At 49.0% G+C, this 13,323-nt stretch overlaps 1 protein-coding gene across 1 annotated transcript; it reads right to left on the reverse strand.

Annotated features, from left to right (window-relative positions):
* Window positions 1-5,385: 5,385 nt before the first annotated feature.
* On the reverse strand, window positions 5,386-10,589 carry PIM3 (Pim-3 proto-oncogene, serine/threonine kinase). Its single transcript, XM_075146418.1, has 6 exons — window positions 9,910-10,589; window positions 9,443-9,552; window positions 9,250-9,300; window positions 8,624-8,987; window positions 7,156-7,332; window positions 5,386-7,002 (listed from the first exon to the last, which is right to left on the reverse strand). The coding sequence occupies exons 1-6, from the start codon at window positions 9,992-9,994 to the stop codon at window positions 6,818-6,820; spliced, it is 972 nt and encodes a 323-aa protein (XP_075002519.1). The 5' UTR covers window positions 9,995-10,589; the 3' UTR covers window positions 5,386-6,817.
* Between the last annotated feature and the right edge of the window lie 2,734 nt (window positions 10,590-13,323).

A 13,323-nucleotide genomic window follows, 5' to 3' on the forward strand; every position in this document is an offset into this window, starting at 1 on the left:
ATGCAAGGTTAAAAATAGTAGGATTTGTCAACTTTCCTTGGAAATTCTTTGTTGCAGAAGTTATAAAATAGAAACTAGGGGGTCCATTTGATGGTACAGACTAGAGAAAATTAGGTTAGTACACATATCCTTTCTTCAGCAGTAACATCTCTCTTCCCCCACACCCCAGTTCCAAGCAGTTGTGCATATTCCCTCACTTATGCTGGATCGTTATCACAGAGATTAGTTTATTGACTTGAGTATCGGTGCACCAGCAAAAGGAAGGGGTGGTGTGAGGGAGGATGGGTTTAGCTGATGCTGGCTTTGAGAAAAGGTCAGTAGCCCCATAGCCTCACCATCATGAGAAAGTCTGTCACTACTTCTATTGATTAGGTCAAATCTGCATTAAAAAGTGTTTTGCCAGTAGCAAAAGGAGCACTGTCAATAGATTTTATAGTGGTTCAACAAGCAGCATGAATGTTGTGGGCTGAAATATCTTTTTGTTAACTCATGAGTGTTAGGTTGATGAAATCCAAAGTATTTTTAAACCAGCTGTAATTTCTAGATGATTTATGAAAAATGCTTGTTTCTAAAAATGATGATTTGATATACTCCACAGATAGTTTACTCTGGTTTTCAGTTATCCTTACAGATATAAAGCTCTTCCTTACCACAACTTGATCTGCCTTCCTGTGGATTAAGTTTGTTATCTATTTACCTCTGCTTGGACCAAAGACAAGTTACCTCTGGAAAGCTCAGATTTGTTATGCTTTTCTATGCTGATGTAAATCTGTATATTGTAAGGCTTTTGCTATTACACAGGCATTTAAAAAAACAGAAAAAACCTTGCATGGAGTCTGAACATGGGAGCATTTCCCCCTGATTAATGGACTCCTTCCCATAGGATGAACTTGAAAGAGACTTCCCTTTCATGACACTATTAGGTTTGGAAACTTTTGGCAAAAATAAAACCATCTGGGGGATCCCCACTCCAACCTTTTATAGCATATGCTGGTTAACATATTTACATATTTTAACTGGAATAGACTGATATTTGATGCTTATGTTTTCCTGTCCTAAAGCAAGGGAAGCAGAAAAGTGGATAGACAAATTTCAACCCTGAAACCAGACCATTCATAATTACCAAAATAGGTGTTGCAAGCAAAACTTTTTTATTTCAACAAAACAACATTTTTTTTCAGTAGAACATATATTAAAAAAATATTCCAACTAGCTATTACACAGGCAATGATTCACAAAGTGATAAAATATTTTTTTCAGAATTCTGCACAGAATGGAGCAAAATACCCTTCAGTTTTCAGTATAATTTTCTGTAATCTTTCAGTACTCCTGATTGAAAGGTTAAAGTGACTGTTGAGTCATTAATAGTAAACAAAGAAGCATGTTGATCCACAAGATGCTCTGTTGCCTATGACTTAATTGTAATTTCAAGGTTTAACACAGACTTACCTGAGAAAGAGTGCAAGGTAAAGTATGGGTCTCACTAATTCTCTTACTGGACTAGTATAAGCAGCTTTTTACATAATGGTTTGTGTAGTCAATTAGCAGAGTATTAGCTATAATAGATAACATTCTTACTAAGACCATATTAATTAGAGTTTAAACACAGCTAATCTGAGACCTATATTGAATTTATATTACTATGTAAGCATAATGCTTCCGTAGGTAAGTAATTTCCTTCATGGCATTTTTAAGGAAAAGGAAATCCTAGCATCTGAGATATAAATATGCAAATTTTAACAGCTGTTTGGAAACCACGTAATGTTGTTTGAGTGTGCCAGGCCATATTACAAATAATAGTAAGATTATGAGCAAAGCACACAGAAGATTGAATACCTTTTAAATTTATTGGAACAGGAGTGGGATTGTTAGCTAAGAAAATCTCTGCAAGAATTTCATGGATTTGTGTTACTGCTCCTCATTTTACCTTGTGTTAGACTGCAGTTCTGGGGTTCTCTAGTGTAACTTCTCTTCAGCAAAAGTAAAGCCTGGTGCGTCTCTATACCTACATTTTTTATTGATCCACATGAATCCATCAGTTTTGAGACAAACATTCTCTGAAATTAATTAGGAATCCTGTCTAAATACAGATTTAAATTTATTTTTAGTTGCATGGGTTTGTGGCCTCCTTATCACTTTGCTCAGTAGTTCTGCAATATCACCAAAGCTTAATATGTCTCTGGTAATATCAGCTACCTGAAGGAACCCCTTAGGCAAAAACGTATTAAATTTTTAGATCACAGACAACCAAGAAACTAAGCAACTGCAAATTTACAAGCATAGCAAACTTCAACACAATATCAGAAAAACTGTGTATTGCAATAAAATTAAAATGCCACCATCTTGACTTCTGCCACCAACAGTAGCATCACTGCTGTTAGTAGAAAAAATCCACTAATAATAAGCTGATAGGGCTACAATGTTCTGTTACGTTATCTAGTTACACTGCTGAGAATTATTGCCTATCTGTATGCCAGAAGACATTGTGACTGAAATGAAGTGGAAGAATGAGGGCTAATAGGCTCGTAAATGCTCATGCCAAGAGTCATGTAAGTGACTGGGGGCTCACTAGGCAGGTTACATCTGTAACTTCAGATGCAGAGTTGACAACCTTTTGAATTCATACCCCCCTCTCCCATTTTTATTGAAAAGCTATTTTCATATTTGCAGTATCCTAGTTTTTTTTCTTCTTTTTTTTTCTTCTTCTTTTTGTAATAGTAGCCTTTCAAACATTGTGGGATATTTAAGCATTAGCTGTACTCTTCCATATCTAAAAATATCAGTCAGTAGTATTTTAAAATCTCTCTTCCCAGTGTATGCACCATTATTTTCGGAACATATACTTTAATTTCACCAACAGAGGTCAGTAAACCACTGAAAGAGAACCATAAGTGTTTGGCGAGAACACACCCTCGTCAATCTTTCTAACATCCTTCTGATGATAGTTTTGTTCAAAGGGCTCTTGTTGGGTTGCTTTAGTAAATACAAGCTTAGTCAGGTAAAAAAAAAAGCAAATGTATGCTTATGCACGCAGGAGAATTAGTTTTATTACGGAGATGAATTACATAAAATACTATATTGTTAAAGATCTTTCAGCATTAGAATATATTTGAAATACCTGTTACGAAGCCAGCAGCATACATACATGCATAGGCATGATCATTGCTGAATCAATTTGTCAAGGTTAAAATAGGCTGTGATTTAAATGGTAGTACTTTGAATGATCTGCAGAATTCTACTTTCCAAGCTTTGTGCTGTTGAAAACCAACCTGGTGGGGAGAGAGTGCAAAGAGGAGGATCCCAGAGAAGTAACATTTAATGATATTAAAATAACAGAAAGAAGCGCAGGAGAAACCAAGAGCTGTCACCGACTTGCTCATTTTGACAGTAACAGCTAATGGAACCATATTAACACATCATTTTCCAACTTTCAACTGTAATGAAAAGCTATTTTTACAAATCATTACTTTCAGTATATGGTGTTTTAGCCACGTGGCTTCTATTAGTGTACAGGGGAGTTTCACAACTAAAGCTGCCTGTGCAGTACTGAAAGTGTAGCTTTTATGTTGCGCTAATCCCAGAGGGGAGTCAGCACTCGTGCCCGTGTCCTTTTGACCTTTATCCTTTTAATGCATTTTGCCTCAGTAGCAAAAGGTGAAAACCTAGTTTTTATGTTGCAAAACAGACCGCTTCAACAGCATTTCTCTATGAAGCTAAGGAAAGTAACATACGCTCCTGTGGAAATGTTGAAAGTCCGTAGTCCAGCAATCAACAACAGCTTTACAAATGTATTTTTAGAATCGCTTTTCTGGTAGCCCTTTGAAGCTCACCCGTACGGCCTTGCTACCACCCCTCTCAACAGCTGCGAGCATGTGAAGCCACTGGAGTGGAAGATGTTAATTATCATCAGCTACTGGAATTTCTCCAGGGACTACTTGTGGTTAGAAACGTGCTTCCCTAAAGAACTGCAGTAGGCACTGGGATCATCTCCTGTAGTTTGTCTGAGTCCCTTCTCTTAAGCAAAAGAGATAATCAATTAAAACTCCCAATCTTCACTTTTAAGCGTTCTTCTCTTAGGACATGATTATGTAATTTTCCTAAGCAATCTTAATTGTAAAATCATTTATTTCTGTGAATAGAGTTCCAACAATAGGCATTTTCACGTATACGTGAGTTTCCCAGGGACTAGGTTTAGCACATATACAGATTTTGGTTAAAAACTGGAGAAACAAGTCTAAAATGAAAAAGGAACAAAACCAGAAAACAGACAAATTGATGGACACAACGGCGTGTGTGTTTTTTGTCCCAACGAGTCATTTCAACTTCCTTTTTAGGGCCAAGAAAAAGCTATGCACCTTCCCCTCAAGTCATCAGAAAACTGCACACCCAAAAATGGTCTTTCCCCTTGTGCTTTACCTCCTGCTATTCAGTGGCATTTTGAGTCTAAACTAGTTAGCATCAGGAGCTTGATGTGATGTCAGCAAGTGAGATATTCCCTACAGGGAACCAAAATAATAGTAGATGAGCTGGCAGCAAGAGCCCCAGAAAGGGAAGTAACATAAAAACAACCGATTCTAAGCCTAGCCCTTTACTATGACTACTACAAAGCACCTTTAATGACTGAACACATCCTTAAGCGTACCTCGTAGATCCCTCTGTGGTAGTTAAACCTAGTAATAGCTACCACCCCCGCAAAAAGACCAAGTCAGGTCAATCTTTAGCTGCCGAGAAACTAGGATGAACTCGGTAATCTGCAGGACTTGACTCCCACCGCACCAAGACGAAGGCTGACGACATTTCTCTTGCCCTTTGCTATGGATGAGAACAGCACATGTTCCCCAGTCCTTTACGAAGTGACACACCAGTCTTTTTTGATAATCTAAGGGACTTGAAGGAAAACAGGCCCCCCGCTCTCCAAGAATGCTGTCCCTTTCCTGTTAAGGGCACAGGAAATCCCCTTCCACCCCCAGGAGGAAGGGGTAAGTGGGAGGAAGGAAACCAAATGTAATGGAAAGTAAACATGTCAACTGTAAAAACAGTAACCACCAGTGACTGCAAAAATCCTTCCTTGTTACACTTAAAGACCAGTACAGTGGTATTTGTTACTCAGTGTTTACAGAGTAAAAAACCCCACAATTACTGGCCGATTCCCCTTTACATAGGCCATTAGCACTGTTGTATTGCACACCTTCTCCAGTTCAACATCAAATAGAGTGATGGAGAAGCAGATACAGTCAAGATGAGGGATTGCTTAATTCTTCCAAAATGGTCAGTGCTTAATGGCTGCAGGCCTTTACGAGCTAGAGAAGGTAACAGAATACGTGTTCCCCTGCTGGCATCAAGAGTCACGGTGAAGATAAAAGTGAGCACACAAACACGGAACTGTTATATACAAAAAAAGTTTAATTGAAATACCTGTATAAAAAATATGATCTCCATACATTTCACACTGTTAAACAGAAGAAAAAAAATCCAAATCCAAGCTGCATAAATGCAACCAGATCACAGAAACACAGCTATTAAAATAAATTAAGGTTTATGACTCTGCCACTCTACCTTCCAGAGCCAATGCACGGAGACTGTACAATGTCAATAATTTAAAACCCTTCCAAACAGCATTACTTTACATTTCTGGTACAATAATACCAGACAAAAGGCATACTGACTAACTTTAAAAAGTCATTCTATTTCCCTTAAATTAGACTTTGTACAACAATTTTCCATCTTCCAACAAAAATTGATAAGGTCAGAAAATTCTTTTTTTTTTTGTGTCTTTTCTTTTTTTTTTTTTTTTTTTTTTTTTAAACAAAAGTTGACAGGAATGCAGGAAAAAAGTGCCATGGGCAAACCACTACAATTCCCATGGGGAGAAGGAGGGGAAAGCACAGTGTTGAATAACTCTAACCAAATAAATTAACCAAATAAATAGCCACAGCTGAAACCTGTGGGAGGTCTTCTAAACTCCAAACAATAAATAACTGTATAGTACATGGGAAAAACCAAGTTTACATAAACACATTATACAGGTATGGAAAAAAAAGTAAAGTCCTTGAATATTGCATTGATTGTGCATTCAACATGCCCATACATACTTTAAGACTCGCAGGGTGACAAAAGGCCGGGGGGAGTTGAGAAAGGGGCTTCTCATGCCCAATGGGAGAGATGATAAAAGGAAACATGAATAAATGTTTCTGATAAAAAAAGCTGATATACCTGTTCATATTTCTGTGCAGGCTATAGGAAATATTTTGAGCAGCAGAGGTGGGTTGGATTTGGAAAGGGCCGGGGGGCAGGAGTGAAATGTTTGTGTTCAAGTATTCCATCACCAGTGGATGGGACTACTTCATTCAATCACCGAACATGTTCTCCAATGCATCATAGGAGCTGCTTCCTCCAGCACTGAGTCTAAAGGGAGCAAATTCCTATAATGAACTGGATCTTCTTTGGACATACACAGCTCAAAAAAGAAAGTCCCACTGAAGCAGCTTTCAAAAAGGCACTCAAAAGCAAATAAAATCTAGTCCAGGCTCTATGAGAGCAAAAAAGTTTACCATGTATTCAAGAGGTCACTGCTTTCTTAATAAGGTCAGTCTTTGACTAAGTACTGGCCTGCAACTCCCAAACATCAGCGTTTCCAAAGGAAATCTCTCTTTTCAAAGCAGAAACCAGCAAAGGGGGAAAATAAAAATCAAGTCCCTCAGACAAAGATTCAACTACAGAATAATGAATGCATTTTTCTAGCCCCTCCTACGTATTGGCAGCAGCACTGTGGTCTTTCTGCTTGTAGCTCCCCTCCCAGTGCGAGGTCCTTAGTAATTCACAGACTCTCATTACTTGAACTTGTGCTAGATACATCAGTATCAAGGGTCCGTAGCCTTATGTCACAGTCCTCAGACTTCACTACTTCAGATTTGTGCATCCATTGATGGTCAAAAATTTGCTCAAGTGTTGGTCTGTCTGAAGGCCTCAGTGAAAGGCACCATTTGATCAGTTGTTGACATTCTGTAACAAACAAAAAAAAAGCAATTTTAGACTAGGAAAGTAAAAAGACAATCCTGAATAAAAAAAATCCACCCATACAAGCTCAAATGTACAGGACTATTTCAAAAAAGAGGAAAAAAAAAAAAGCCCCCACTTGACCCCTATACAACTCACCAGGCGAAATTCTCCTCCTGAAGTATAATCGTCCCCTCAAGATTTCTTCATCTTGCTCAAAAGGGATGTCTCCGCAAACCATATCGTACAGCAGAACTCCCAGAGACCATACAGTTGCTGACCTCCCATGGTATCTGTGGTATCTGATCCACTCCGGAGGGCTGTATACTCTCGTTCCTAAAAGCGGGGGGGAGGGGAGGGAGGGAGGAAAGTCAGGGTTTAGAGTGTTTCCCCATTGTTCAGCTCCTTCTAGTAGGTATAAGTTAAATTCATACACTTGTCCTTTGGGAGTTAAAAAAATAAAATGAGCAAGCTTTAATTTCTTATGGGCCAAAGCCATTAGCGGTGTAATTTCAGGTCACCGGCGGGGTTACGCCATCAGCAGGCTTGGCCCAGCCGGCTGCGCCGTTCCGCCGCCCGGCCGAAGGCGGCCCCGGCCGAAGGCGGCCCGCAGGCGGCTGCGCCGGGCCAGCGCCCGCTCCCGGCCCACGTGGCGTCTGCAGCATCACACCAAAAATAGACACAAAAGGACAAAGGGGGCGGCGGGGAGGAGGCGAGGGGGCGGCAAGAAGGCGAAACTCAGGCCTACCCGTATTACACCGGGCTAATCTGCTTTATCCAATTCCGCGAGGCAGTAAACAAAACAGGGCCGCTTACGATTTCTACGTTTTTAAGGCTCCCCCCGCTCCCCCGGCCCCCCCCCCCCCGCTCCTCTGCGGCAGCTTTTCCCAACCCGCCCGCCGGGTGCCCGCGGGCTCCTTGGATACCAAACAAAACCGGGAATTCGTGATGCCGAGGGTCACGTGCAGCGGGGCTTCGGGTTTCACAACAAACAGATGTGAGCGCGGCAGCTGGGGGGGCGGGGGAGAGCCCCCCGCTACCGCAGTCACGCTCGAAGGACGGGGGAAACGCTCCCTTCTGTCACGCGCGGGATTATTTTCACCCTTCCCGTGGCTAAAGCGCCGAGCCCGGCCCTGGGGCTAGCACCGGGCCATTTCGAGGGAGCGTACTTATCCCCATCGCTTTAAAATCTGCAATGCGGGATTTCCAGGACACCGGCGGAAGGGAGGGGGGAGCTGCCGCCTCGAGTTAAAAAAAGCACCGCATACAAAAACTGCATATCCACACATGGAAACATCCGACACTGGCGAAGCCTCCATGTAAACAGATCGCCCTCTAGGAAAAAAAAAACGCTTTTTCCAAGACGGGGAAATATAAACTGCTGCGTCACTGCCTGGAATCGCTTCTTTCCTACGCAACCGAACACCCCAAGCCGCTTCGGGTCCAAAGGCTCCCGTTACCGATGGACCTGATATGAACCCCTGCGTCAGAGGCACCGCTCGCTACTGCCAGGCGCCAGAAACGGGATAACCGGCAGCTACAGGGGGGGCATCGCCGCGGGAGGGGTGCGGGGGCCTGGCCAAAGCCGGCGCAGCCGGGCTGCCCCGGGCGCGGGGAGGGCACGTACCGTCGAAATCGGTATAGACCGTGTCCTTGAGGAGGGCCCCCGAGCCGAAGTCGATCAGCTTCAGCTCGCCTGTCCTGAGGTCAACCAGCAGGTTCTCGTCCTTGATGTCCCGGTGCACTACGCCGCAGCCATAGCAGTGGCGCACGGCCTCCAGCACCTGCCGGAAGAACCCGCGGGCCGTCTCCTCGTCCAGCGCGCCCTTCTCCGTGATGAAGTCGAAGAGGTCCTTCACCAGCTCGGGCCGCTCCATGATAATCAGGTAGCCGTCGGGCCGCTCGTACCAGTCCAGCAGCTTGATGACCCCTCTGAAGCCGGAGCCCACCTTCTTCAGGAGGACGATCTCCAGGGGCACCATGACGCCGCTCTGCGCAGAGGAGGGCGCGGGTCAGCGGGGGGCGGCGCGGCCGGGGCGCCCCCGCGCCGAAGGGAGGGGAGGGCGGGGAGGAGGGCGCGGCCGCCGGGCCCCCTCCGCCGCTGCCGCAGTCCGAGGGGCGGGCGCGGCGCTGCGGCGGCGAACCCCCGCCAAATTCCCCCCCCGACGCAGAGGCCGCGCCAGCGGGGCGGGCCCCGCCGCCCACACAATAGCCCCGCCGCGGCGCGCCCCCGGAGCCCCCCCCGGTACTTACAATCGTGCCCCACTCGGTCACCCTCTCCTTCACCACATGCTTCACGGCGACCTGCGGAGCGGGGAGGAAAGGAGGCGCCGTGAGCGGCGGGCGGGCACAGCCTGCGCCCCGCCGCCGAGGGCCGGGCCGCGCCCGCAGCCTCCCGCCCGCCGCCCCCGCCCGGGAAGCGCTGCGCGGCCATCCCGCTCCTCACCGGCAAGCCGTCGGCGATCCTGCTCCCCGCGTAGACGGTGCCGAAGCCCCCGCTGCCCAGCACGGAGCCCACTTGGTAGACTTTATCGAACGGCTCCTTCTCCACTTTCACTGGGGAAACGAGAGGGAAACACACCGCGTTAGTCTCCGCAGCCGCGCTGCGCTTCCCCAAAAATTGAAAAAAAAAAATAGAAAAATAATAATACAAGCCCCAAAATGCTCTGCCCGGTGGACGCGTATTGTGTGCGCCGCCCTAGTTCTGCCCAAGGCTTTTTTTTTCCCTTAAATAAATTGTCTTCTTCAATTTAAAAAAAAAAAAAAAAAGGGAAAAAAGCGCACCCCGAAGTTTCAGGGGCTGCGAGGGGCCGTCCCCGCACACCGCGGGGTCGCACGGGGCCTGTCCGCGCCCCGCCCGGCGCGCTGCGCTCGCAGGGGGACACCCCAGCCCCGGCGCCGGCCCCGCCGTACCTGGCTGGAGGATCTTCACCGGCAAGTGGTCCATGCTGGTGGGGCTGCAGATGTGCGCCAGCGACCCGAACTTGGAGAGCAACATCTTCCGAGTGGGGGGCGGCGAGTCCCCCGCGGTGGCACCGCCGGCGTCCTCCCGGCTGAGCGCGGCTCTCCTCTCTCCGCAGCCGGCTGGCGGCGGCGGGCCGCCGAGACCTCCTTCGCGGCTCCTTCCTCGGGCGGGAGAGGGCACCGACGGAGTCCTCGGGGGTCCCCGCCGGCACAGATCCACGCGGCGGTGGCACCAAGTCCTCGGGCGAAAGGCGGTCAGCGAGGGCGCCGCTCCCGATCCCCCTCTTCGAACCGGCGAGAGCCGCTCGGGGCGCGCAGGCAGAACCAGAGCCGCCCGCGGAGGCAGGCGGGTCCGGGGGCTGCGGGGCCGCGCGTGGAACCCGCCCCTGCGGGGGCCGCCGCGGCGGGGAGCGGGCTGGGCGCCGCAGTGGAGCCGTGGCGGGCGCAGGACCGCGCCGCCGCCGTGCCTGCCCGCGCGCTTCTGAGCCGGCGGCGCCGCCGAGCCGCCTCTTAACTCCCAATATTTTGGTGCGGGCAGAGCGCGGCGAGCGCGGCGAGGATATCCCTCCGCGGGGGAGGGGGAAACACCTCTCCCCGCCGCCCCAGTGGCCCCCTCCCCTCCGCGCCGGGGCGCCCGCGGTGCGGCGGCCGGGACCGCAGCCTCCCGTCCCGCCCCATCGGGCGGGCGGGCGGGGGGAGGGCGGGGGGCTGGGAACTACTTATTTGTAGTAACCGGCGCGCAGAGTTACAGACTGTCTGAGGCGCGCATCACACATTAGCGGCGAAAAAAAAAAAGGGGGGGGGAGATTCTCCTATTTGCGTTAACATTTCCGCGCGGCCAATCGAGGGGCACCGTTTCAAAGGGCTACCGGCGCGGCCAATGAGGAGGGCCCTCATTTGCATGCGGCGGCGCGGGGCCAGGCGGCAGGGCGGGAATGCCGCGGCGCGCCGGGCCCGGCCCCGCCCCGCGGCTGCGGGAAGGTCGCTCCGCGCCGGCCGAGACGCTGCGTCTGGGGCCGCGCGGGGGCGGGGCGCTGGCAGCGCCGCCATGGCCAGGGCACGCCGGGCCGCGGCTTCGGCTTCGGCGGACCCGGCCTGCGGCGCAGGCAGCCCCCGGCGCGGCGTGTCAAAGCCCGCTTATCCAGAAAGCCGGTGCTCGCTGAAGAACTGCGTGGCGCGCTCCCCCCCCGCCCTCCGCGGCGATTTCTCCTTCTCCCCGCCGCTGCCCCCCCTCGGCGCGGCGCAGCCCGGCCGCGTGCCAGCGCGGGGGGACGCCGGGAACCCGCCCTCCGCGCCTGCTTCTGTCAGTCAGCTTCCCTGTGCGGAAGCCCCGCGGGGCCGATGCGGCGCGACGGCGGGCGCCGGTGCCCCGGCGGCGCGCCCCCGAGGAGCTGGGGGCTTCCCTCCCCTCCGCTCCCCCGCCCCGCTCGGGCGCGGCGCCGGGGAAGGACACGAGGCTGTGCCGCTTCCCCGGCCCGTGGCTGCTGGGCTCCGCGGAGCCCCGTGCCCCGCCCCGCAGGGGGCGCTGCATCAACAGGAATCGGGGCGCGGCGGCGGCGGCGGCGGGGCGGCCTCCCTCTCCCCGGCCGGCTGCGCGGCGGCTTCTAAGTGCCGCCTTCCGACGAGGCTTTTAGAGCGGCTCGCCGTGAGGCACCCTCTCCCGAGAGGCTTCGGCCTCCGCGCCCGGAGCGGTCCCGGGGAGGCCGTTAACGGCTCTTGCGGCGCTGCCGCCGTGAGGCCCCCGGCACCGGCCTCGGCTGAAGGGAGACCGAGACAGCTGGGGGAGTCCGGGGGGAGGAAAACCCGAGGGCATTCAGGGGATCTTGCCGGGTGTCTGTCCAGCAAAAGCTGCGGGCCGCTGATTTAGAAAATAATTAGTGCTGTGCGGGGTGGGTCACAATATCTTAATAACCGTTCCAGCAGCTGCAGAGACTGCTACCCCGGTGCGCGTAGCGGAGAAACGGCGTGCAGATGCGCAGGGCGGGATGCGGGGAATACCACCGTGCCGTTTGCAGGCAGCTGCAGCCGTCAGCACCTCCGCACCCCCGGCGCTGCCGCCCCTCTTACGTCCACCGCGGTGCCGGGTGCATAACGGGAGTGTCTCACCTCCCCTCTCCTGAAAACAGCGAAGTTGGAGATAGCGTTACTGCACGGGGATCCCTAACGTGAGGGTATTTTTGGACAATCACTTGAAGAGTTGGCAGTCCTTCCTACCCTGGGCACTGGGAGAGCCTTGCAGTTGGCATTGTCTGATAATAGTAGTGCTGTAATCTCAGGCAGTCATGCCCATAAACAAAGCAAGGGCTTCTGGGGAGAGGTAATACCTTTTATTAGATTAGACCAGCTGATGTAAAGGTCAAGTTTTCAGGCGCAGTTTCAACCCTTCATGTCCCAGAATGTCTTTTTTGAAGCGAGATCAGTTGGGCTATAAAAGTTACCACCTCTTGTACAGACCATGGCATTTGCAGAGGAACCAAACTAAACCATTCAGTTTATTGAGCAGCTGAGGAATGCAGGAGGTTTCATGTTTACGGATTTATTTTTTTTTGTTAAAGCTAATGATTTGGGTTTATCAGATAAAGCAATAAGAAAGCTTTTTTTTTTTTTTTTTTTTTTTTGTATTAGGTACCCTGCCTTCTGGCTATCTCTAATCACATGAAATAAGTTTTTAGCAAGTTTCTCCAGATAATGGCATATGCATCCTAGACTTAGGTTTATTGCTGCTGAAATGTAAACAAGTACAAATCATACGAAGATTTCATGATCTTGCAATACATGTTCCAGGTTTATTTTAAAAAATTTAGCTGTATCTGCCTTTTGCTATAATCCTTGTCAGTGGCTTGTTATGAGTATTGTTTTAAATGGAGAGGAAGTGTTTCTCACTTCCAGAACGAGATCTCGGGTTATTGAAATAGCAAATATTTTTAAAGAGAGAAAACGTTAAATATTAATATGCATAAGTGCTAATTATTTAGGGAGTTAACACTGCAAGTAGTTATTAATTCCTGGTTTTTTACATGGCTAAGCATGAAAAATCATGCATGTATCAGTAGTCTGCAAACGTAAAAACATCAGGCCTTTTCATTCCAACTGCATTTGCAATTTCTTAAATCCATCTTTGTGTTGTCAATCTATGGTAAATCAGTGATAAACTTGCCTTGAACCTATTCAAGAAAATAATAGAGTTTCCTCAAAATCCTGTTGACATCATCTTCAGCTGTATCAGCTCTAATACTTTGAGTCAAAAGAATATAGCATACCTTTACACGTCTACGTTTGAAGCAAAATAGTAATCTAAAAAAGACCACAATCAGTGTCTGGTATTAGTATAACTCCCAATCTGATTTGTATTTTCACACCAGT

The sequence above is a fragment of the Calonectris borealis genome, chromosome 1, assembly GCF_964195595.1.
Source record: "Calonectris borealis chromosome 1, bCalBor7.hap1.2, whole genome shotgun sequence".
NCBI classification, from domain to species: Eukaryota; Metazoa; Chordata; class Aves; order Procellariiformes; family Procellariidae; genus Calonectris; species Calonectris borealis.